The 23770-nt window shown below is 39.8% G+C and overlaps 1 protein-coding gene across 5 annotated transcripts in view; it reads right to left on the reverse strand.

Annotated features, from left to right (window-relative positions):
- Nucleotides 1-4577: 4577 nt before the first annotated feature.
- Nucleotides 4578-23770, reverse strand: part of ubr2 (ubiquitin protein ligase E3 component n-recognin 2) — a 177991-nt gene continuing 158798 nt past the window's right edge. For all 5 annotated transcript variants that reach the window (XM_069931156.1, XM_069931158.1, XM_069931157.1 and 2 more), the window contains exons 40-47: nt 23679-23769; nt 18167-18297; nt 16381-16489; nt 15825-15881; nt 15618-15695; nt 15150-15320; nt 6611-6712; nt 4578-6214 (exon numbers count right to left, since the gene is read on the reverse strand). In XM_069931156.1, the coding sequence (XP_069787257.1) occupies nt 6073-6214; nt 6611-6712; nt 15150-15320; nt 15618-15695; nt 15825-15881; nt 16381-16489; nt 18167-18297; nt 23679-23769 (881 nt within the window). In that variant the 3' untranslated portion in view covers nt 4578-6072. The remainder of the gene's footprint in view (nt 6215-6610; nt 6713-15149; nt 15321-15617; nt 15696-15824; nt 15882-16380; nt 16490-18166; nt 18298-23678; nt 23770) is intronic.

The following is a 23770-nucleotide window of genomic DNA, read 5'->3' on the forward strand; positions in this document are numbered from 1 at the left end:
TGCTGAACACAAAGGATTCCATTTTTAAAATGCAATATAGGAATAAACATGTGTTTCCAATCAACACAATTAAAACTTGAATTAAATGAATAGATTGGATTAAATGAGAGGTCCAGTCATAAATATTAAGCAAATCCCTTCCCAAAGACAACATAATTTAAGCACCTTTGGGATTTCAAGTGTTTTTGATGATCCTCAACTCATCAAATTAAATTTTAACTAAAAACTACTGCATAACACATTTGAGAAATTCTTTAGATAAGGAGAATGAGTTCAATTTCACACATCTCATTTGCAGCAAATCTCATAAAATTTGAATCGGTAGACAATTATGTAAATACTTGCGGCTTGCAAAATGCTCTGGCATTCAAAATCAAAATTTGAACCTTCCCCTTCCTCCGCCCCATTGGCTTGAATGATCTATATCGTGGGTTAAATTATTGGACCACTGATCCAGAAATGTTCAAATTCTACCACAGCAGCAGCAACTGCAACCATAAAACTACCAGATGTTATGTAAACCTGCCTGGTTTAGTTATATCCTTTAAAGAAAAAAATGTCTTCCTTCTTCAGATCAGCCTCTATGTGATTCAAGACCTATCAATATTGTTGATTCTTATATGTCTCTTTGATTCATGAGCCATTAAAAAGCAATACCCTGCAAAAAAAAAGTGACAGAACATTTCATTGTTTTTTTTCTACACCTTATTAAAAACACAGAAACAAAGAGCTACAAATACCATTCATCTGTTAAAAATTGATAAAATATTCCCATATTATCGGAGCAGAAAAGTGGGGTGGTTGGTAAACACATTTGTCCACCTGATCTTTTTTAAAATGAAAAAGAATTGCAAAATGGGTCAGTTTTTAAAATTGAAATTCAATTACAGGAAACTAACATGTTTCCATTCATGGGAAAAATGTTTTCAAAAATTGCTGAGATAGCAAATTGAGCACAAGAAACAGAATTCTAGGATGTGACTTTTCTCTTTTGATAAATTAAGAATTGAAACACTTAACAAACTATGTTTTTTCATGTATTATCACAATTTGATGGAACAGTGCCATCTCTGAAAGATCATTAAAGATGACCTTCATTCACAATCAATCAAATTAATAATTGATAAGTAAAATGGTGCTCTTTTAAAAGAACCCTTTATGTTAGCCATTTAACTCAGAAAAAGTCACAAACCTTTTCTCCAAATTGTTCTGAAAATAGTAGCCAAAGGACAAATGAATAAATGAGCCAGGGCATCAAAAGTTACGAGGAGAAGGCCAGGCAGTAGGGTTAAGTGGGAAAATGGATGAGCTCATGATTAAATAGAAGGGCAGATGTATCAGGGAAATTGTGCAAAATCTGTAATTATTTCCTTTAAATTTTTTTCAAAGAATTATCCATTGAATTATTCATCTCCTTAAGGGAACTCATGGTAAGGAATTCTATTGAAGCTGTGCTGTTAGATTTTACCTGAATGGAATCATTTTTAACCTAAAGCAGGTCCTGAGCATTAGTAGGTTAACTAATCTTCCTCACAGCCAAATGGATACAAGTTCCACTTCCTTTTTACATGAAGCATTCTTTTCTCCTAATTTCTCCTGCTTCATCATATCCATTTTGATGAAGTAAACATTTATGGCAGGATTTAAATACTGTACTACAAAAATATATGAAAATAAAAAAAACTTTGGCACTATCAGAATCAAATTTCATATTTTTGTAAATGTAAACACCACACACTCACACCCAGAAGATAAAATATTGTAATAAATTCCCTGATAATTTTTCCACTCTGTAACCCCAAGAAAAGAACAAATGGAGCATCATTTGGCTACCAAAATTGAACTTGAGTTTGGGTTCTCTTGCCTGATAAACACACAAAACAAGGCTTTTCTACTGTATTTTGGTACACATGACAGTGCAAACAATTCAAAGCAAAAAATGCTTTCAAGAACAATTCAGTTCCACACATAACAGATCTTGTACTGTATTTTAAGTGCCTGTTCAAAATTGCAACATGGATACATTTGTAATACCTTTTCTGCCAAAGTGCAAGTTTGTGTTCAATTAAAAAAAAATTTGGAGTACAGAATGAGAGGGGATCTCAAAGAAACCTTTAGAATGCTGAAAGGATTAGAGAGAGAGTAGATGTGAATAAAGTATTCCCCTTGTGAATCCAGGACAAGAGGGCACAGTCTTTACCCATTTAAAACAGAGATGAGAATTTATTTTTTTAGCCAGAGGGTCGTAGATTTGTGGAATTTGTTGCCACATACAGCTGTAGAGGCCGGATCACTGGAGGAGTTTAAGGAGATTGATAGGTATCTAATTAGTCAGGGTATCGAAGGATATGGGGAATAGACCGGAATTTGGAAGTAGTTGGGAGAACAGTTTAGCTCAGGGTGGAGTTGCAGACTCAATGGGCCAAATGGCCTACTTCTGTTCTTTTTATCTTGTGATCTCGAAAGATAATACATCCAAATACTGAAAACGTGGATATCAAACTAGAAGTGAAGGTTAATTCTGATGATGGTTGAAATGGTTAGCTGATTTCTTTTGATGTTAGCCAATCTTTTTTTTTTACTTCACATTTTATGAATAAGGGAAAGCAAACCAGGCAGAAATTAAGAATCTCCAAATTATCTAAAAACAAGACTGGCTAACATTTACTTTTTGTATTTGCAATGCCCTCAAGTGTTACTCCAAGGCTGTGTACATAAGATTAAGGCTAATATGATAATCATATTAAATTTCAATATGCTATTAGACTGGAAATGCAAGCTATGCAAGAGTAAAATATTATGGTTCATTTTGACATATCTAGGCCATTCAGATTGTATTTTTATATACTTAGGCCAGCACAGATAGTGTGTGGTTAGCACAATGCTGCTACAATGCCAGCGACTAAGCTTTGAGTCCAGTGCTGTCTGTAAGGAGTTTGTACGTTCTCAGCATGTCTGAGTGGGTTTCCTCCGGACGCTCTGGTTTCCTCTCAACCTTGAAAACTTAAGGGGGTTGTAGGTCACTTGGGCAGCATGGGTTTGTGGACTAAAGGACCTGTTACCATGCTGTATGTCTAAATCAAAATGAAAGAATTTAAATTTAAGTTAACTTCAGTTATGTATCATTGGAGAAGCAGAAACTCCTCTTCTTTGGACGGTTAAAGGAATTAAAGATTCATAATTATGATGCAAATAATGTTTCCATTAGGAGGGTGGAAACATGGATTCAAAATAAATGTCAAAGGAGCAGAAACAAGAGTTTTCTTTGATCAGAGAGCACAGCCCAAATAAACAGACTGAGCAGTAACATTCAAAAAGCATTTTGTATAAACTCAAAAAGGTATCATTTGCAGTGAAGTGGTCAAATTCAGGGAGTAAGATCAATTGGATAATTCTATCAAAACACTAACATTAAATAAACAGAATGTGTATTAATAGCATTATTATCTATCAATTAATTACAAGATTTAAAATGAATTTGTTATAAATATCCATTATTCAAGGTTGCATTGCCCAACACATCCCAAGGTAATCTCAATGGTTTCAGGGTCAATGGCAGCGTAGTACTGATCAAACTCATCAAGCTTGGTCCCAATTCTGGTCAAAACCTTTGCAAATACCTACACTTTCAGTGATCAAGTAATGGGATAGGGAAAAACATGAACCGGGTTATTATGTTTGTGCAATGTGACTCTGACATGGCACAAGTTAAGCTCAGTTTCTATCTTCTCTCCATTAACAATGTTCAAAAATTTGGGGAAAATATTTCCATTTTAGTCATTACCTCTTGGGAGAGGAAGCAGTAACCAAGAAGAATAAACTTGGGAAACTTAGCAAATAAAGCTCCTTCAAATTGAACATTTCAAACCATTCAAGAATCAAAAAGAAGAGCATATTCACACTGAAAATAACAAGGTGATTCATTTTAAAGATTCCAGTTTTGCATTTTGATCCCTTGGTTTTCAAAGAAGTGTTAATGGGATATTCTCTCCAACACAGTCAATTCCTTCTATTTTAACAGCTGGAACAGGGACCTAATTTTACAATAATATTTGCAAGGATTCATTATGGCTCATGTGACCAAATATCACCTAATTAAATGTCATGGAACAAACCTGTAAAAAAACACAAGCGTTGGGGACGTTAATACCAAGGCATGGAGGAAAACCCAGGATAATCTATCTTATAAATTTATACATGTCCCTAGCAAAACATTCAGCCTCAGCAATCAATTGAAAATCTGGATCAATAAATACAAATCATGCCAGTTTGGCATCATAACATAATCCTCTTCCCTAAAGATATTGAATTATGCCAACGCTTCCACCTATGCAGAAGTTATTTAAATTGCCATTGTAAACTCACAACATTGAGACCACCTAAAACCCATTTAAATTCACCTTTTGCACCATTTTGTGGGTGATCGGAAATGGGATCCTTCAAATGATTTTTCCCAAAGCCAAACTCACTAAAAAAAAACCTTACCTGAATAATCTCAAGAATAAAGTTCTCTGAACTGAAAATGTTGTCTGACAAATATTTGGCAAGTTTTTCCATTATGAAGATGGACAAAGATCTTTCAACACCTAAAGCATTTATTTGAATCTTTAGCTTTTTACATATAGTACATAGTACCAATTATACATGAATTCAACATATATTAACAGCCCATTTTATTACAAGTTTTCTCCCAAATATCGAAAGTATTTCTTTTTATAAACATTTCTACAGTGAATGCAAAGACATGCTAAATGTTTCAAGGAGAGCAAATTGCACAATGTGGTCAATTAAATGTATTAACAGGATAAATAAATGGAATAAAGAAATTAGTGTGCTTTCTGTTTCAGTAAATATCTACATTATTTTAAAATTAAAAGATTTAATTTACTCAGTGATGTTAGGCTTTTTGTTTTTATCCAGAGTGTCAGCCAACAGTAGGTAAATGGAATGACCTCACTTTCACATTAAACTGCATTTAAGTCAACTGAAACAAATTTATCTGGAAGACCAAGTACATCCTATGTCATATTAAAAAACTGCAGCACCTGAGAATTTTTATGCTTATTCAGGCAGTAAAAATCTTCACCCCTTGATGCTATTCAAAACAGAAAAATATCAATTTTTAAAGAGGTAGTACTGCAAGTGGGATTGCATCTACTACTCCATAAACACACACACACACACACACACAACACACACACTGTTTGCTTATTTCACACACTAGAAGTATTCTAATGAATCTTTTTGGAGTATGCCATTGTTTACATGGAACCATCAAAATTTTTGCTGTCAGTACAGCATTAGCAAAGATGTGGTAACTATATTACACAAGATTAACTTCAATTAGAGAATATATTTGTAAGGAGCATTATTGGAACGACAAGTGTGCATGAAACAAGAGGAAAAACAAATATACTTCAGTAAATCTTAATGCACCAAATCAATATGGAATTCTTCAAAAGTATTTCTTTTCATAAACACCTCTACTTTTGAGTGGATGGAGCTTTCTTAATGACCTGATGACCAATTTACTTAATTTAAGATGAGTTGGCTGAAAGCAGATGCACACCTTAAAATGCAGATTCACAAACTTGAGTTAACCTTATGAAAGAAAATGGGATAAAGAGGGAAGGGAAGAATTTAAAACAAAAATTCCAACTGAAGTCCAGCAGCCAATTTCTTACTTGACCCAACATTGTTCATTAAACACCACAAGCAGAGAGCACAGAAGCACACTTTGGATGTTGATATTAATTCAAAACCTGATAAATAATTTGGATTCAAAAAAATTAATCTAATTTGAAAATGTGGGCTTTATTACCCCGAACTATTTTACTGTTAGATTTTAAGTGCAAATAAAGCAAATGACAACTAAAATAATGCACTTCACATGCGTTCCACATTTTCTTAATTATAGTGAAAAAGTATGTAACATTTTAAGTTACTTTCAGCACGTTTTCCACAAAGGGATAAGCCTGAGGTGTATTTCATTCAACCTGATCCTCAGACTTCCCTCGAGAAGGTTTTTTTGCTTCAGATGTGCCAAGTGTTTACAGTTCTATTGAAAATAAATCACAAGTGCTGCCAGTCAATGCCAACTAGTGTTTGATTTGCTTCTTGTGCATGACCAATCTCTTCTGTAATGCTATGTTGCTGCCACAGTTTCTGTAGTTTCTTGTATCGTTCTTTACACAGATGAAGAGGGTTTCCTCGTCTGAAAAATACAACTCTCAAGTTTATTAAGTGTTTATTTTTAAACATTACCCTTTTCCAGAACCAAAAAGATAAACAAAAAACCTGCTCAAAGAACAAGCACATGGATATATATAGATTCATTTACATTGATGTGGAAAATATATAAAAATGATTCTACATAGTGCAATTTCACCATATTCAAATACTCAAATTTATTTCTCACAACAGACAAGAACTTTCGTCAACAAACGAAGCTACAGCTTTATTACGTTGATGAGAGCAATTCGATTCAAAAGCGAAGATTGTAAAGTATTTTTGCCATTTTAACAATGAAAATACAGGAAACCTACACAAAATAAGTCACATGGATTTTAATATAAACTGATTTGTAGTCTTTCACCGAAATGCAGTTTACCTCAGTCCCTGATCTGTCTCTCCATAATCATCAAGGTAAGGTGGAGGATAAAAGCATCCTTTTGTTTTTCCAGCTAGGAACAGGACCTGACTTTCTCGAACTCTAAAAACATAAACAGATTATCTATTATCTTTTATCAATGTGTATGTGTCTATGGAGGGGAGGGGAGAAAAAAGCAATTACTGTATATTTCGACATACAAGTCGAGTTGTAAAACCTTCATTCCACTCAAAAAAGGGGGTCGACTTGTACACTGGATATACTTTTGAGACCTTAAATTCAGCTCAAAATCCAATCCACGCCAATGTGGCATATAAGTTAACCATGGAAGCTCCTCACCACCACTGAAGCAACGGTTCCCAAACACCTCCCCAATGATGGGCACCGCCATAACTCACTTAGATATTTAAAATTCTAGAGCCTGAGGTCCCCGCTTCTACCCAGGAGCTTGAGGTTGCCATTTCTGCCAGGTAGGCCGAGGTCACCAAGGAAGAAGCAGTGACCTTGTTCTCTGGAGCAGGAGCAGTGACTTTGTTCACCCAGCAAGTTTTCACTCCCACCAGGAGAACGAGGTCGCTGTTTCTGCAGGGAGAATGTTGTCACCGCTCCTACTTGGGAAAATGACATCGCCGTTCTTATCCAGTTGGCAGAGGATCCTGCTCCTGCCCGCCAGGCTGAGGTTTTGTTTCACTGTTAAGTTGAAGCTTTGTTACTTAGCAATTAGTGTGGTTTAACAAATTTTGGGATGTTGCTGGGAGGCCCAGACAGCCCAAAAATGGAGGTTGACTTCTTCTTCTTTCTTTGGCTTGGCTTCGCGGACGAAGATTTATGGAGGGGGTAAAAAGTCCACGTCAGCTGCAGGCTCGTTTGTGGCTGACCAGTCCGATGCGGGACAGGCAGACACGATTGCAGCGGTTGCAAGGGAAAATTGGTTGGTTGGGGTTGGGTGTTGGGTTTTTCCTCCTTTGCCTTTTGTCAGTGAGGTGGGCTCTGCGGTCTTCTTCAAAGGAGGCTGCTGCCCGCCAAACTGTGAGGCGCCAAGATGCACGGTTTGAGGCGTTATCAGCCCACTGGCGGTGGTCAATGTGGCAGGCACCAAGAGATTTCTTTAGGCAGTCCTTGTACCTTTTCTTTGGTGCACCTCTGTCACGGTGGCCAGTGGAGAGCTCGCCATATAATACGATCTTGGGAAGGCGATGGTCCTCCATTCTGGAGACGTGACCCATCCAGCGCAGCTGGATCTTCAGCAGCGTGGACTCGATATACCATAAAACCATTAAAATGAGGCTAATAAAGGGGGGGGGGGGGGTGTCACTCTATCTGCTGTTCATCTCATATGCTGAAATATACGGTTTAAGCTCATTTCTACATCAACAATTAAATAAACTTATTTACGATGGAAAGCTATCTAAGGATTAAAGTCTAGTGCTACAACAAAGGATTTCCATGCTCATTCTTTACAGTTACTCAGACCTGTTAAATGTTTGGGACAAAGACACTCCTTTTTCCCTTTATTTGCCCTGGTGCTCCACAGTTTAAATTTGTAATCAAACAATTCACTTGCAATTAAAGTGTACATTTCAGATTTTATTCAAGGTTATTTGTATACATTTTGGTTTGACCATGTAGATATTATACTTTTTAGACATAATCCCCTCATTGCAGGACACTATAATGTTTGGGACATTTGGCTTTGCAGCTGTTTCTGAGTATTCAACAATTAAATGAAGTTTAATTGCTTCATTGTTGCAGGAAAAAGAGCGAGGCTTGCTTCTAAGCTTTTGATCATCTTTGGAGTCTGTAGTTGCCATTTTTCAACATGAGGACCAGAGTTGTGCCAATGAACCCATTAAGAGGCTGAAAAACAATAGGAGATACCACCCAAACCATAGGATTACAAAGATCAACAGTTTAGAACATCATTAAGAAGAAGACTGTACTGATGAGCTCAGTAATTGCAAAAGGACTGGTATTCCAAGGAAGACCTCCCCTGCTGTTGTCAGAAGAATTATCAAAATGAAAAAAAATTCCCAAACATATATTCAAAGGATCAGAAACACACTTCAGGAGGAAGGTGTGTATATGTTAATGACCACTGTCTATAGAAGACCATGAACAACAATACAGAGGCAACACTGCAAGATGCAAACTATGGCAAAAGAGGTATACTTGGATCTTGTGCAGTTCCTTTACACCTCCACACTTTACTCTGGCCATCATTCTGATACAAGTTAATCTTGGTCTCATCTGTTTACAAGACCTTTTTCCAGAATTCTGCAGGCCCTTTTAAATACTTAGCAAAATTTAATCTGGTCATCCTTTCTGTGGCTAACTAGTGGTTTGCCTCTTGCAGTGTAGCCTCTGTATTTCGTTTCATGGCGTCTTCGTGGACAGTAGTCATTGACATGATGATTCACTTTAATGTCAATGTACCGATAAACCAGCCAAAGAAATACAACCAGCATCAACCGGAAGCTAACCGAACGTGACCTGGTACACAAAATGGGCAATGAACATCATGACTGGGCAGACCTTGCAGGGAGGGGCCAATGACCTTCATCCCAGGTGACCATCCACACGATGGGAAAGTGTGAGCAATGGTTGGAACATCACCCAGTCAGAGATCGGCACTGCCGTGACATCACCTCCAACGTCAGCAGCGAGGAGTGAAAATAAGCAGAGCTGCCAGTGCAATAAATCAGCCTTCGACTTCGACTCCTCGTGTGTATGTCTTCTTTCCACACTTTGCGGTAGCGCGCATTCTACAATGGTGACATTGACAGGTCCAACCAGCAGTTGGACCCAAAGATAATGGAATAGGCAGCTCTTCACGCAGTCTTGTTGAAGGTATCAACTTTCTGGGCATTGCAGCCACAAGTGTGGTTTGAGCAGTCCGAGCCCCAGTTCCACCTTCAACAGAGCAACACCGACGACACACGTTACTACTATGTGGTGAGCTCGCTCGACCAGGAGATGGCATCAAGGGATTTTCTATGGCAGCCTCTGGAGCAAGGAAAATATGATGCCCTCAGGGAGCCATTACCCCGCATCTTTGGGGTCTCACGATGTAAGCAGACCGCCTGACTGCTGCATATGGACGGTTTGGGAGACAGGGCCCCATCTGCCCTCATGAGTGAAATGCTTGCCCTTGCTGAGGGACACAAGCAAATTTTCCTGGAGCAGCTGCCTGAAGACCCTTGCTCGCCAATGACTCCAGGAAAGTTGCAGCCCAAATGGACGTGCTCTGGAGAGCAAAGAAAGAAAACAGTGCCTTGGTGGAGCAGTTCGCTAGGCCCTGAACACAGCCAGCAACAAGGCCACAGCAAACAGAGGCAAGTGGACCCCTCCAACCCAACAGTATTGTTATTAACATCAGCAATGGAATGCAGGGGCCCGTCAATGCCACCCACCCTGCACGTTTCAGAGAAACGCCATAGCCAACCGTCGATGATGGCTGTGGCAGTTGGCCTCCTCCACACGTGGAATTTTCTGTCAGGAAGGCGCTTCCTCGTGGACACCAGTGCTGAAATAAGTGTCCTCCCCCCTCGGCCTACAACACCCCCAAACAGCAAATCGGGCCCAGCACTGAGGGAGCAAACAGCACCACCATACGAATGTTTGGCACCCTTGCCATACCCCTCTGCTTCGGCAGCAACCTGTTCATGTGGACATTCACTACTGCAGCAGTGGTGTAACCACTCCTGGGTGCAGATTTCCTGCAAGCCCACTGCCTGCTGGTGGACCTTAAAGGGCAGCGATTAGTGCACGCTAGGACTTTTCAAACCACACCCCTGGGAGAAACCAAGTTACCTGCCCTCCACCTCAACTCCATTATGCTATCTGACAACGCATTCACACGGATCTTACCGGAGTTCCCTTCAATCGTAATGCCCAGTTTTCCACCGCAGAGCCGAGGGCTCCCGCTCCATGCCAGGGTGAACTGACCCCCCCCCACCTGCAAGAAGCTCACCTTCGCCAAGGGGGAGTTTTAAAAAATGGAAGAGCGCTAGGGATAGTGCAGCGTTCCGATTGCCCCTAGGCCTCCCCTTGCACATGGCTCCGAAGGGATCAGCAGGGTGGAGGCCATGTGGTGACTATCACCACCTCAATGACGCCACCACACCTGACAGGTACCACGTGTCCCATATCTAAGACTTTACCACTAACTTACAAGGAGCACAGGTGTTTTCAAAAGTTGATCTCATCAGATCCCAGTCTATCCCGATGACCTCTCCAAAACTACCATCATTATCCTTTTTGGACTCTAAATTCCTGAGAATGTCCTTTGGATTTAAGAACACAACCCAGACCTTCCAGAGACTGATGGAGGCAGTGGGTCGGGATCTCCCATTTGCATTCATTCTATTTGGACAATATTCTCATCACCAGCCGCAACAACACGGAGCACGCGGCTCATCTAAGGGGACTGTGCGCTCGGCTGCAGGAATTCGAACTAACTATAAACCCAGTTTGGATTGGAAGTGATCAACTTCCTAGGACATTGGATCAACAGGCATGGAGTGAAACCCCTGTCCCAAAAGGTAGAGGCCGTTCAGTGTTTCACCAAGCCCCGCACAGTGAAAGGGTTGCAAGAATTCACCAGTATGATTAACTTTTATCACCAATTCATACCGGCAGCAGCTTGCATCATGCGTCCCCTTTTTGCGCTCATGGCACGGAAGGGTAAGGACATTACCTGGGATAATGAGGCTTCAGAGGCGTTCCAGAAGGCAAAAGACACTCTGGCCAATGCCACCCTCCTGGTACACCTCAGGCCAGAGGCACCAACTGCTCTCACAGTAGATGCCTCCAGCACAGCAGTAGGGGGCATACTGGAACAATTCATTGAAGGACAATGGCAGTCCCTGGCCTTCTTTCACAGGCATCTCCAGCCACCTAAACTCAAATACAGCACCTTTGAACGGGAGCGATTGGCGTTGTACATGGCAGTCAGGCAATTCAAGGTCTTCATGAACCATAAACCATTGACCTTTGGCTTCCACAAAGTGTATAGCCTGTGGTCGGTCAGGCAACAGCGACACCTAACATATGTGTCTGAATTCACCATGGACATCCAACACATCATGGATAAGACCAATGTGGTGGCTGACACACTGACCCACCCCACGATTAAGTCCGTCCAGGCCCTGTCGCAGGGAATAGACTATTCCGCCCGAGCCAAGGTACAATTGGAGGACCTGCACATATAGAACAGCAGTTTCTGGCCTCAGACTGGAGGATGTCGTCATTGGTCCTAGCAACCAGACGCTTCTCTGCAACGTCTCCACGAACAAACCCTGCCCCATCATGCTGGCATCAAGAAGGCAGCAGGATTTCAACGTGGTGCACAACATGGCAGGCCTGAAGTCCACGATGATCTCCTTGGTCTTCTGAGTGTTGAGTATTAAGTTGCTATTGGGATGCCACAAATCCAGGTGCTGAACCTCATCCCTATAGGCTGTTTCATCATCCCCTTTAATCAGACCACAGTGTGTCCTCTGCAAACTTGATTATTAAATTTGTGCTACATATAGGAGCGATGCTGGAGGTAAAAAGGGAATACAAAAGGGTGCTCAACACACAACCCTAGGGTACGCCAGTTTATTCAAGATAAGAATGGAAGAGAAAATATTGCCCAGCTTAACAGTTAGTTAGGAATTCCAAAATCCAATTACAAAGGGATGGGCTGATACCATGCAGACGAAGTTTGGTTATCAGCTTCGAGGGGACAACCATGTTGAAAGCCAAGCTATAGTCGATGAATAACATTCTAATGTAGGAGTTAGAAGAGGATAGTGAAGTCAGTGGAAAAGATAGTTGGGGGCTCTCTTCCTCCCATGAAGGACATTCGATGTAGTCAAATGGCATAAATATTGTGAAGGACTCCACACACCCTTCATATTAACTGTTCTCCCTTCTGCTATCTGGTAGGAGGTATGGCAAAACTCGGGCCCTTATGTCCAGATTGGGCAACAGTTTTTTTCCGCCAAGCCATCAGGCTCCTGAATTCCCAGAATATTTGTGGATAGGATACCATAGACTATTACTGTATACATCTTACTATTTTAATGTGTTTAACTTCTATACTAACTTATACATTGACAACGGCGTGAAGCAAGGCTGCGTCCTCGCACCAACCCTCTTTACTATCTTCAGCATGATGCTGAAACAAGCCATGAAAGACCTCAACAATGAAGACGCTGTTTACATCCGGTACCGCACGGATGGCAGTCTCTTCAATCTGAGGCGCCTGCAAGCTCACACCAAGACATAAGAGCAACTTGTCCGTGAACTACTCTTTGCAGACGATGCCACTTTAGTTGCCCATTCAGAGCCAGCTCTTCAGCACTTGACGTCCTGTTTTGCAGAAACTGCCAAAATGTTTGACCTGGAAGTCAGCCTGAAGAAAACTGAGGTCCTCCATCAGCCAGCCCCCCCACATCTCCACCGGGCACACAAAACTCAAAACGGTCAACCAGTTTACCTACCTCGGCTGCACCATTTCATCTGATGCAAGGATCGACAACTCGCCAAGGCAAATAGCGCCTTTGGAAGACTACACAAAAGAGACTGGAAAAACCACCTGAAGAAACACACAAAGATCAGCATGTACAGAGCCTTTGTCATACACACGCTCCTGTTCCGCTCCGAATCATGGGTCCTCTATCGGCATCACCTATGGCTCCTAGAACGCTTCCACCAGCTTTGTCTCCGCTCCATCCTCAACATTCATTGGAGTGACTTCATCACCAATATAAGCATCGAATCCACGCTGCTGAAGACCCAATTGCGCTGGGTGGGTCACATCTCCAGAATGGAGGACCATCGCCTTCCCAAGATTGTGTTATATGCTGAGCTCTCCACTGGTCACTGAGACAGAGGTGCACCAAAGAAGAGGTACAAGGACTGTTTAAAGAAATCTCTTGGTGCCTGCCACATTGACCACTGTCAGTGAGCTGATATTGCCTCCAACCGTACATCTTGGCTCCTCACAGTTCGGCGGGCAGCAACCTCCTTTGAAGAAGACCGTAGAGCCCACCTCACTGACAAAAGACAAAGGAGGAAAAACCCAACACCCAACCCACCAATTTTCCCTTGCAACCATTGCAACCGTGCCTGCCTGTCCCGCATCGGACTTGTCAGTCACCAACGAGCCTGCAGCAGATGTGGACATAGCCCTCCATAAATCTTCGTCAGCGAAGCCAAAGAAGAACTTATATTTATATAAATAAGCTCCATGGTCCTGGAGAAACGTTATCTTGTCTTTACCGTGCGAGCATGGTATGAACGATAAATAAAGGTGTCCTGACTTGAGTTAGAGCTGTCCAAATGAGTCAAAGCAGAGTGAAGTACTATTGAAATATCCACACACACAGCCCCCCCATCCCCCCCTCCTGAAGAGTGTTTCTGATCTGTCAGACATGCGTTAGGGGATTTTTCTTCATTCTTATGAGAATTCTTCTGACATCAGCAGTGGAAGTCTTTGCAATTACTGAGCTCACCAGTATGTTCATTCTTCTTAATGATGTTCCAAATAGTTGATTTTGGTAATCCTAAGGTTGGGGCAATGTCTCCTGCTGTTTTATTCTTGTTTTTCAGCCTCAAAATGACTTATTTGTCTTTCATTGGCACAACTCTAATCCTCATGTTGAAAAATAGCAACTACAGATTCCAAAGGTGATCAAAAGCTTAGAAGTAAGCCTAGCTCTCTTATACCTGCACCAATGAAACAAATAAACATAGCCGAGAACTCATCAACAGCTGTGAAGACAAATATCCCAAACATTATGGTGCCCTAAATAAGGAAACTATGTGTAAAAGGTGTTGTAATTTCTACATTATGGTTCCCTGAAATGAGGCGATTACCATAAATTTCAGTGTACAAGTCGACCAGCAGATTGGTCGACCCCCCCCCCCCCCGCCCCGCTTTTTTAGTCTCATTTTAATGGTTTTATGTTATAACTGGTGTACAAGTCGATCCCCATTTTTTGGCTGTCCAGGCCTCCCAGGATAACCCAAATTTAAAAAAAAACAATTGCAAGTAACAAAGCTGTAAATTAAGTAAGTTTTTAAAAAAACCTCGGCCTACCAGGCAGGAGCGGCAACAGCCCAGAGAGCTGGAGCAGTGACATCATGCTCCCAGCCTACCAGGCAGGAGTGGTGAAGGTGACCTCAGGGTCCCAGGAAGGAGTGGTTATGGCAGCACCCAGCGGTGGGGAGGTGTTGGTGAGCGGTAGCACCAATGATTTCATGACTCAACTTATATGCCGAAATATATGGTATGTATAAAAAGTACTGTAATTTCTACATGGTCAAACCAAAATGTATACAAATAATCTTGAATAAAATCTGGAATGTGCACTTTAATTACATGTGAACTGTTTGATTACAAATTTAAAATCGTGGCGCACAGGGCAAATAAAGGGAAAAAGAAGTGTCTTTGTCCCAAACATTATGGAGGTCACTGTATATTAAATGTGTGTGTGTGTGTGTGTGTATTATATAAGGTCTCAGGTAATAAGATTCTAAATTCACTCACCGTAAAAAAATTCCAACTCCACAACCGCAAGAATAGGTATGAGCGGTGCAAGCCCCAACATCTTCACCTTCTAACTCTGTTTGACAACAGTAGCTCTGAGAACAGAGCATTTCTCCACACACCAAACAAAGAGTTGGTGCTCGACTTTTATCGCCACCAGATTTTGGACATCTATTTGACATTATAGAGAAAAAGGGCAAATCTTGCAATGCATCTCATGATTAAAACAGATAACATTCACATAATAAACCAAACCAGATCCAAATAATTAAATCAGTAGCGTTGTAAACAATACATTCAACCAAATATTCCAGTAAAAATATTAAAATTGAGACTTTATTTGTATTTCACATTGACCTAATTTTTAAACTAAATTATTAATGTAATAAAATGTAAAAACATCCATCTTTATTTATATGATTGCAAAGATTAAAAGTCAAGAATTGTGTCAATATTTCATGTACTCACGTAAAACAAGATGCCTGGTTTATGAGGCAACTGTAGTCATCGGGAAGGTCTATCAATTTATTTGACTCCCTGGGATAACTGAAAATAGGACAATGTCAGGGATAGTATTAGTGGGGAAGGAAAGTAATAATGTTAACTTCTGCAAATTTATAAATTTGAAGAATATAGTCAATATAAAAATGAATGATCACAAAACCATAACCCTACCTAATAGCCGTCCTTTCTCCTTTCACAAAGCTCTGCACTTCTGCAGATCTACACCATCTACAAATTCAGTTATATTGAGATATGTTAGCTTGCAACAATCAAAGAATGAACATATTCATGGAACCAATGCTTCCCAATTGGATATATGCAAATTTGGAGAAGGAACAAGCCAAGCAGCCCCTGAACCTACTTTGCAATTAATAATGACATGGCTGACTGGATGGCAACTTCAGTTACACTCCCAGTCTCCCAAAGTAACTTTGTAGTCCCTTGCATTAACAGTTACATTTTATAATTTTTTTTTGCTGAGAACTAGCTGATCAAATCACCCTTTGAAATACAGAGCATGTTTTTGAAATATGAAATGTTTATTTCACTCAAAACAGTATATGGTATTTCAAAAGTAATTTAACAATTTGATGGTGAATGCCTTTTCATAATAAACACACATACAACATTTAATTCAACAGCCAAAACCATTTGGTTTGTCCAAAGTATAAGCAAATATGTCTTACATATCCTCAAAGTAAAGAAATTATTGCATTCTGAATCTTACCTTTGCATCAATGGTTCGATAGTATCACTGTTCGTCTGGAAAAGACTAATGAGGTTTATTGGCAAGCAAAGATAACGACACAGCAATTCAAAATGATGTGGTCCATTCTCTGTAAACGAAGACAAACTATCATTGTAGATCTTGTCAGTAAAACATCGTAAAATAAGGCAAATATTTCAAAATAATCTTCCATTTTTTCCAATGTCTCTTTTTCTGTAAAACACTATACTTATTAACATTTGTGAGTCGCTGAAATAAAGCAAATACAATGCACAAAATAAACTTGTGCAAAATACAAAGGCATTTTAAGTTCTTCTAAATTTGACATGGACATGAAAGCAGCACTTTTCCAAGAGGGTCATTTGAAATTTATTCCTGAAGATTTGCCACAAAATCATTCCTAGCAATTCAAAAGTCCTAAATGTTATAGAATGGAACATATGCTCTGAAATATCTTCCTTAACCTGTTTTTTCCTTAACATAGTCGACAGAGTCCTTGACCATCTCATCTATTTCCTGCACTTCTGCTCCCACCCCTTCTCTCACTAGATAGGACAACCACCTTACCTTCCAGCCCACAATCCTTTTCATTCAATGTACTGATCAGCCGCCATAATTTCTGCCATCTCCAAGAAATTCCACCATCAGGCACATTTTCTAATCCCTTTTCCTTCCAGAACTTTGCAGGGATTGCTTTCTTTGTGACTCCTTGGTCTGCTCTGTCCCCATCTACTATTCCACATCTTCTGACACTTTCCCAGGCAAATGCAGGAGGTACAATTCCTCTTCCTTCACCCTTCCTTTCCCACCATCTAAAGCTTAAACAATCTTGTACGTCTGCATTCAGTGTTTACAATGTGGCCTCCTCTACATCTGCACGTGCACATCACTTTGTGGTTTATTTATGTTCAGTTCACAAAAGTGAGATGAGTTTCTGGTTGCTAGCCACTTCACCTCACTATCTCACTTCACTCTCTGCATGAAGCTTCCTATACTGTCATAATAAGTCCAACTATAGGAATAACACCTCATCTTTTGTCGAAGCACGTTGCACCCTGTAGGACTCAACCTGAATCCTCCAATTATTCTCTCATCATTGTTGATGTGTTTAAATCACTTTGACCAGAAAGGATGAAGCAACATGCTTTTCAACAGAGTGGAAAAAGTGTGAAAATCACTGCCAAAAGAGATGGTAGAGGGAGAAACAATCACCAAATTTTAAAAGAACTTGAATATGTACTTGAAGACTTGTGACCTGCAAGGATATAGATCTCATGTCTGGTGGAGTTCCTTTTCTGATAAGCAGAGATATGATTGACTTTCTATAACCTTATGTAATAATTTTATATTTACAAATACAACAATGATCTGACATGTTCCTTTTGTGTTGTGTTTATTTAAGAGTAATTTGGATAGATACTTGCCTGCATTAAAGCATAAAAAAAATTAGATGAAAAAATTTATACCATGCAGTTTCTGATATTACGGCTGTGTGATAAGAGTGAAGCCCCCAACATTATTAGTAATAGATTGCCTTCAAGAGAATTGGCTCATTGGGCTACAAAGTGTGGACACCAACCGAACAGCATTTGTCTGATTGGGCAGTTTAATTTACACATTCACAGCATGCAGAAGATAAAACAGCACACACTTTAACTAAATTGGCAAGATATTTTTGTACTTTTATCCCATAAAAAGGAAAAAGAAAACATTTTTATGATGTAGATTAAAAACTTGATTTCCAAAACTACTACCAGCAAAATAAAATTCTGGACTCAAAAATTACCTTGCAATTCAACTGGTACTGGAACACCATTAAGGTAATGAAAGAACAAAGCAGAGCTTCGTAGATAGGGCAAGATTCCACTCTTGATATATTGCCAAAGATGCCAACCTGAGGCCATGAAATTCAAGGCACTATTGGAAATAAAATGTAAAATAATCAAATATTTATGAAGAGCGTTAAAATAATAATATGGTAATCTGCAGTACTTCATGGAAGTCCCAATATTTTCAAATTTTATTTTAAATTAATTTTCTGACTGCCATTCTGATGTGATTAATTTCAAGCTATCTGACAGCTTTTTACAATTAAAATGATATTTAATTCTTTACAAGATCATCTGGTTCCCTCGCGTTCTCAAGATGAACTCGATCTTAAACCACGAAGGACAGATTACTGTAAAAAAAATGTTATTATTAATTGCAATGACTGGGATGAAAGACTGAATTACTTCATCAATTATCAGGGTCCCATAATAAAGTTTTAACCCATTTTATATTAAATTTCACAGAAAATACAACTCCTCAAGCACCTAATCTAAATTATCAGTCTTCACTGGTCTGGATCACAAATAGGTCTCAAAAAGGAAAGGCCATCAAAACAGAACCATGTATAAACACATTAGTGGGGGAAGGGGATCAGCAAATAATGAGCGGCTTCAAGAATATTGGAGGATTTTCCACTTTTCACCCAAGAAAAAAGTAATTGCAGCTTCTTCACCACCATTTTAGCCAAGTTACATTAACTCAGTACTCAAACCACTGAGCTATGATAAACTATATTTTTGATTGACATCGTAAAGGGATCAGATACATCGAAGACTGTTATGAGCAGAGAGAACTGATGTCATTTGAACAATTAAAATATAAGTATGGAATTCTTTTGCTATTTTCAAATAAGAGTATACTTAAGGGACAAATTGAGTCCAACAAAAGTTTACTAAATTCTAGTGATGTGGAGACCCTGATTCAAAAGGGAACTACAAAGAAATTTACTTCAGCAATGTATCTCTTACTTCAAATAGGAACCCTCAAACAGCAGGTTCATAAGTCCAGACAGAGATGGAAATCAGACTTAAATGTAAGAATTGGCAAGCAAACTGGGAATTATGTTGGGATAGTATGACTAACATGATAAATATAAGATCTAGATTAGTGCAATATAATTTTTTGCTCATGCCACAGAAACTAAATGTTAAAATCAGACCTATCAGATTGATGTTTTCAATGTGGCAAGGAGGTAGGAACCTTTCTACATTCAACTTGATCATGTTCTAAAGTGACACCTTTTTGGGTAGATTTTGAAATTTCTTAGAGCAGATAGGAATTCAATTTCCACAAAACCCAGAATTATTTTTACTGGGGAATATTATAGGGATAAGACCTAAACTGAAATTATCCAAGCATCAAGCAGAATTTGTTAAAATTGCTTTGGCCGTGGCTAGAAAATATATGGCAGTTACTTGGAAGTCTGATTCACATCTTGGTATGGGACATTGGAATGCAGAAAAATATTCCCCTTGAGAAGATTACCTATAACTTTAAGAAATAAGTACAACATTTTTACAAGTTTGGCATCCTTATTTACAAATCTCAGGTGTAAATATTTAGTTACGTTCCTCCTAGCTTTCAAGACCTGCATTGATCCTCTCCAAAGGAAATTAAATAGAATATGAATTTATGAACTGTGGAGTGTGCAGCACTTTTCAGCAATCCATTCTGCTTTTGCTTTTTCTTTCTTTACTTCTTTATCTTTGTCCTGCTTTCTTCCCCCATATTCACATCTTTTTGGGTCTTTCTTGGGTGGTTGGGGTTTGTGGGGATTGGTGTTTAATCATCATGGAGTAAATACTGGATTTAACTTCGTACTTGTTCGCTTTAACTTTGTTTAAAAAAATTATAAATTAAATATTTTTTTAAAAAGGTGTTTGCCTGGAAAAACTTTTAAGTCCATCTGACTGGGACATTGTGTGGCAACGGGGCCAGGCCCATCTTTTGCAACATCTGGGACAGGTAGAACCTCAGCACATAGTAGCACTTGGTGTTCTCAAATTTCAGTTCCATGCACAGCCTCATGCAACCATGCTCAAAGGTGGCCATCAGGATGAGGGCCACATTGGGTATGCCCTTGTCCACAATTGTCTGGCGACTTGTACATGGTGACTCTTCAAAGCCTTTGCAGCTTGGATTCCCATATAAATGGGAAAACAGCTCTGGTAACTGCCCAGGTGGAGTTGTGATAGATGGGCCATAACAGTACTTCAAACCTTTCATATAAAATACCAAGGGCATCTTGCACTTGATGACAGTTTCCACTGTTATTAAGAGGGAATGCCTCACCTATAGTCCCAATTTCTGGAGGACTTTTGTGATCCTCTCCAATTTTTGTTACACACCGAACCCCCTCCAAACCAGATCCACAAAACCTTTAGCTAGTCATGTCTGTGAAGGGGATGGTTGACTGGTTAGACCAGTTTCTGAAGAGCATTGACTCAATCTTTTTCTGGTTTACCCTGGCACCCGATGCAGACTCAAACTGGCGATAGATGCTCATCAATTTGTGAACTGATTGTGAGTTCAAACAGAAGAGGGCGATGTTGTCCATGTACAGGGAGGCCTCGACTTGAATGCCTCCACTGCCTGGCAATATCACTCTTATGCCCTCGTCCATCCTGATAGATTCAGCAAAGGGCTCCATGAAGTACACAAGTCTGGAGAGAACAGGCAACCCTGCCTGACTCCAGACTTGATGGGAGAGCTGTTTCCCACTCACTGATTTGGACTGAGCTACTACGGATATCCAAAGAGAGCAGTTTAACCTAATTTTGGATTCCCTACCCAAAGCCCATTTTGACGAGCACGTTCATAGTGTCTGTGTGCTATTTCCGGTCAAAAGGATACTCCTGATCCAATCTGACCAGGCAGGTGTCCACCCCCGTCCCATACATGGACGATGGGCAGTGCGAGGCCATCAGTGTATTCACAAGACTGTGTTCCATATCCTTAGGAAGAGTTGAATGTAACGTTACCTCTTGAACACAATAAATATTAGAATTAGAATGAAATAGAATTTAATTGAAGGAAACATTGAAAGCAGATGTGAAAACACCTTGAGGAAATTATAAAATTGTAAATGACATACTTTGGGCATAATTTGTGAGAAAGTTTGCTTTTAAAATTTGCAATGCATTTGGTTTGAAAATGCAAATTAGAGTTCTGATTGTAATCAAAAGATTGTTACCTGTTTTAGCCTGCACCCCCCAAGCCCTGGTTTCAACCAAATACTAATGTAGATGAGCTTTGTTGCCCGAATCAGGGACCAGGAGGGGATCCTGCTGGATTTGGAAGCTGACAATTGGATGAGAAGAGAAAAGGAAGGTTGTGGGCAAGACGAAACGTGTGCACATGTGCGGGAACAAGTGCTAGCACAAATCCACTTGTATTCCATTAATACCCATACAGCAGAGCCTGGTCTCAAGCCATATTGGTCACCTTTGCCACTGGTACAAACTGATAGCTGGTGTTCAACAGTCACTTCACATTGAAAGTAATTAGACATCAACAACTTGTATACATTCGATACCATGGACCCAGAATGGATAATCACAACACTGACAGACCAGAAAAATTGCTGCTCTGCTATCATATCTCTGGATCACACATCAATAAAGCTACACTAACTAAGAAGAAAAGATGGCTCATTCAAAGAACAAGCTGATGGATACACCTTCATTGGGAGGGGGAAAAATGGAAAGGGAACACCATCTCATAGAGTAAGCTTCACCATTTAGAATGATCTAGTCATCTTAGTGTCTCTTCTTGTGAAATTTGCAAACTCCTTATGAGCTGATGGCTCATTCTACCACAGAACCAATATGCTAAGATCATCAGTGCATATGCCACAACCCTAAAAGCTTGGGTGGGGGGGGGGGGGAAATTGTTCTGCCCCTCAAAGCGAGACAAACCAATCCTCCTGAGCATCTTAAATGTCTGGATGAGAATGGATTTAATTATCTAGCACGGCATGAATGGCAACCTTCTCTCAAGATGAGCATAGACACTCCATAATAAACATCGTCAGTGACAAGCAAATGATGTCACAACCACAAGCCTGTCCAGCCCCAACACTCATAAGATTACACCAAAGTGAGGCTTTGTACTGTGCATGTCACCCAAGTCAGGACAGACATCAGTGCTTAACATCCAATCCATCAATTAACTTGCCTTAAAACAGTGCTTCTTAACCCTTTTCTTTCCATTCACACAATACTTTAAGTAATCCCTATGCCATTGGTCCTCTGTGATGAGTAAGGGATTGCTTAAGGTGGCTTGTGAGTGGGAAGGGAAGGTTGAGAATCACTGCTCTAGACCCAATTGTTACTGAAATATTTTGCTTGAGAAAAATTGTCATTGGCCCATTTCCTTTGGAGTTATGAAACCGTGCACATAACAAATCAATTAGATACAATGGGGGAGGGGTTAGGTCCCTGAATGGAGGGAAGGGGTGGGGAGCTGGAGGAAAGGAGACAGAGGAATGGAGAAAGAGAGAGAGATAGGGAATGGGCCAAATTCAGCATTAATGTCATCTGGTTGGAGAGTGCTCAGATAGAATATTATGTGTTGTCCCTTCAATTTATTGGTAGCCTCCGTTTGGGAGTGCAAGAGACCATGGACAGACATGTTGGTGTGGGTACCAGACATGGAATTGAAATGACTGGCCAATGCCAAGTCCAGCCTGGGATGTGGCAAGAATGACGACAAAAAATGTGGGGGTGGGGGGGGGAAACAACTGAGGTCAAAATTACCTGAAACTGAAAAATTCTATGTTTAATTATGCTTCAATGGCATTGTTTTGACCCGCTCTTAAACATTTCTCATTGAGGAAGACTGAGGGTATTACTGGTCCATGGCATTTCAAGTTATAATGCGATATTAAAGTTTAAATTTGTAGATGCGAGGTTCAAGTGCCATGCACAAATGTGTTGGAGAAACTCAGCAGACCACGCAGCATTTATAAGTAAAGCATAACCAACATTTCAGGCCTGAGAACTTTATTAAAGTATGAACGTTTTCAAAACCATTCCATGAAATTGAGTGGATTGCTGCTGGTCAGTTAAAAAAAGGGCTAAATTGGTTGTGATTAATACTAGTTTTAGACCAACCAAAAAGGATGGCAGTTTTCTATACTGGATATCAATACATCTGCCGGGTGTTCAACAAGGTCAAGATCACTTTCAATACTGAGATTTGATTTTTAAAAAACATTTTTAAAATTAAACACACATCCTTAAAACTACCCTGGTGGAATTTGTAATGGTTCTCTTGATTATCAGGAACCTAAGAACATATCATGGATGCAAAGTTAAAAAAATAGAGAAAATTAAGAAATATGAAAGGGTTGACAATCATGAGTGGAGATCCCTTGCAATAATTTTCCAATATTTCCCTATCTATTTCAAATTGTAGATTTCCCAGCTATCATTAAACTGAAAATTATTGCTTGAATTGCATCTTACCTTCCTGAGTATTGCCTGAGTTTTTCATATAAAGTGAAGGCAGCAGCTTCTTCAATTCCATCAGTACTTTCTTGGTCCATATTATTTTCCTC

This window comes from Narcine bancroftii, chromosome 4 (genome assembly GCF_036971445.1).
Source record: "Narcine bancroftii isolate sNarBan1 chromosome 4, sNarBan1.hap1, whole genome shotgun sequence".
Lineage (NCBI taxonomy): Eukaryota > Metazoa > Chordata > Chondrichthyes > Torpediniformes > Narcinidae > Narcine > Narcine bancroftii.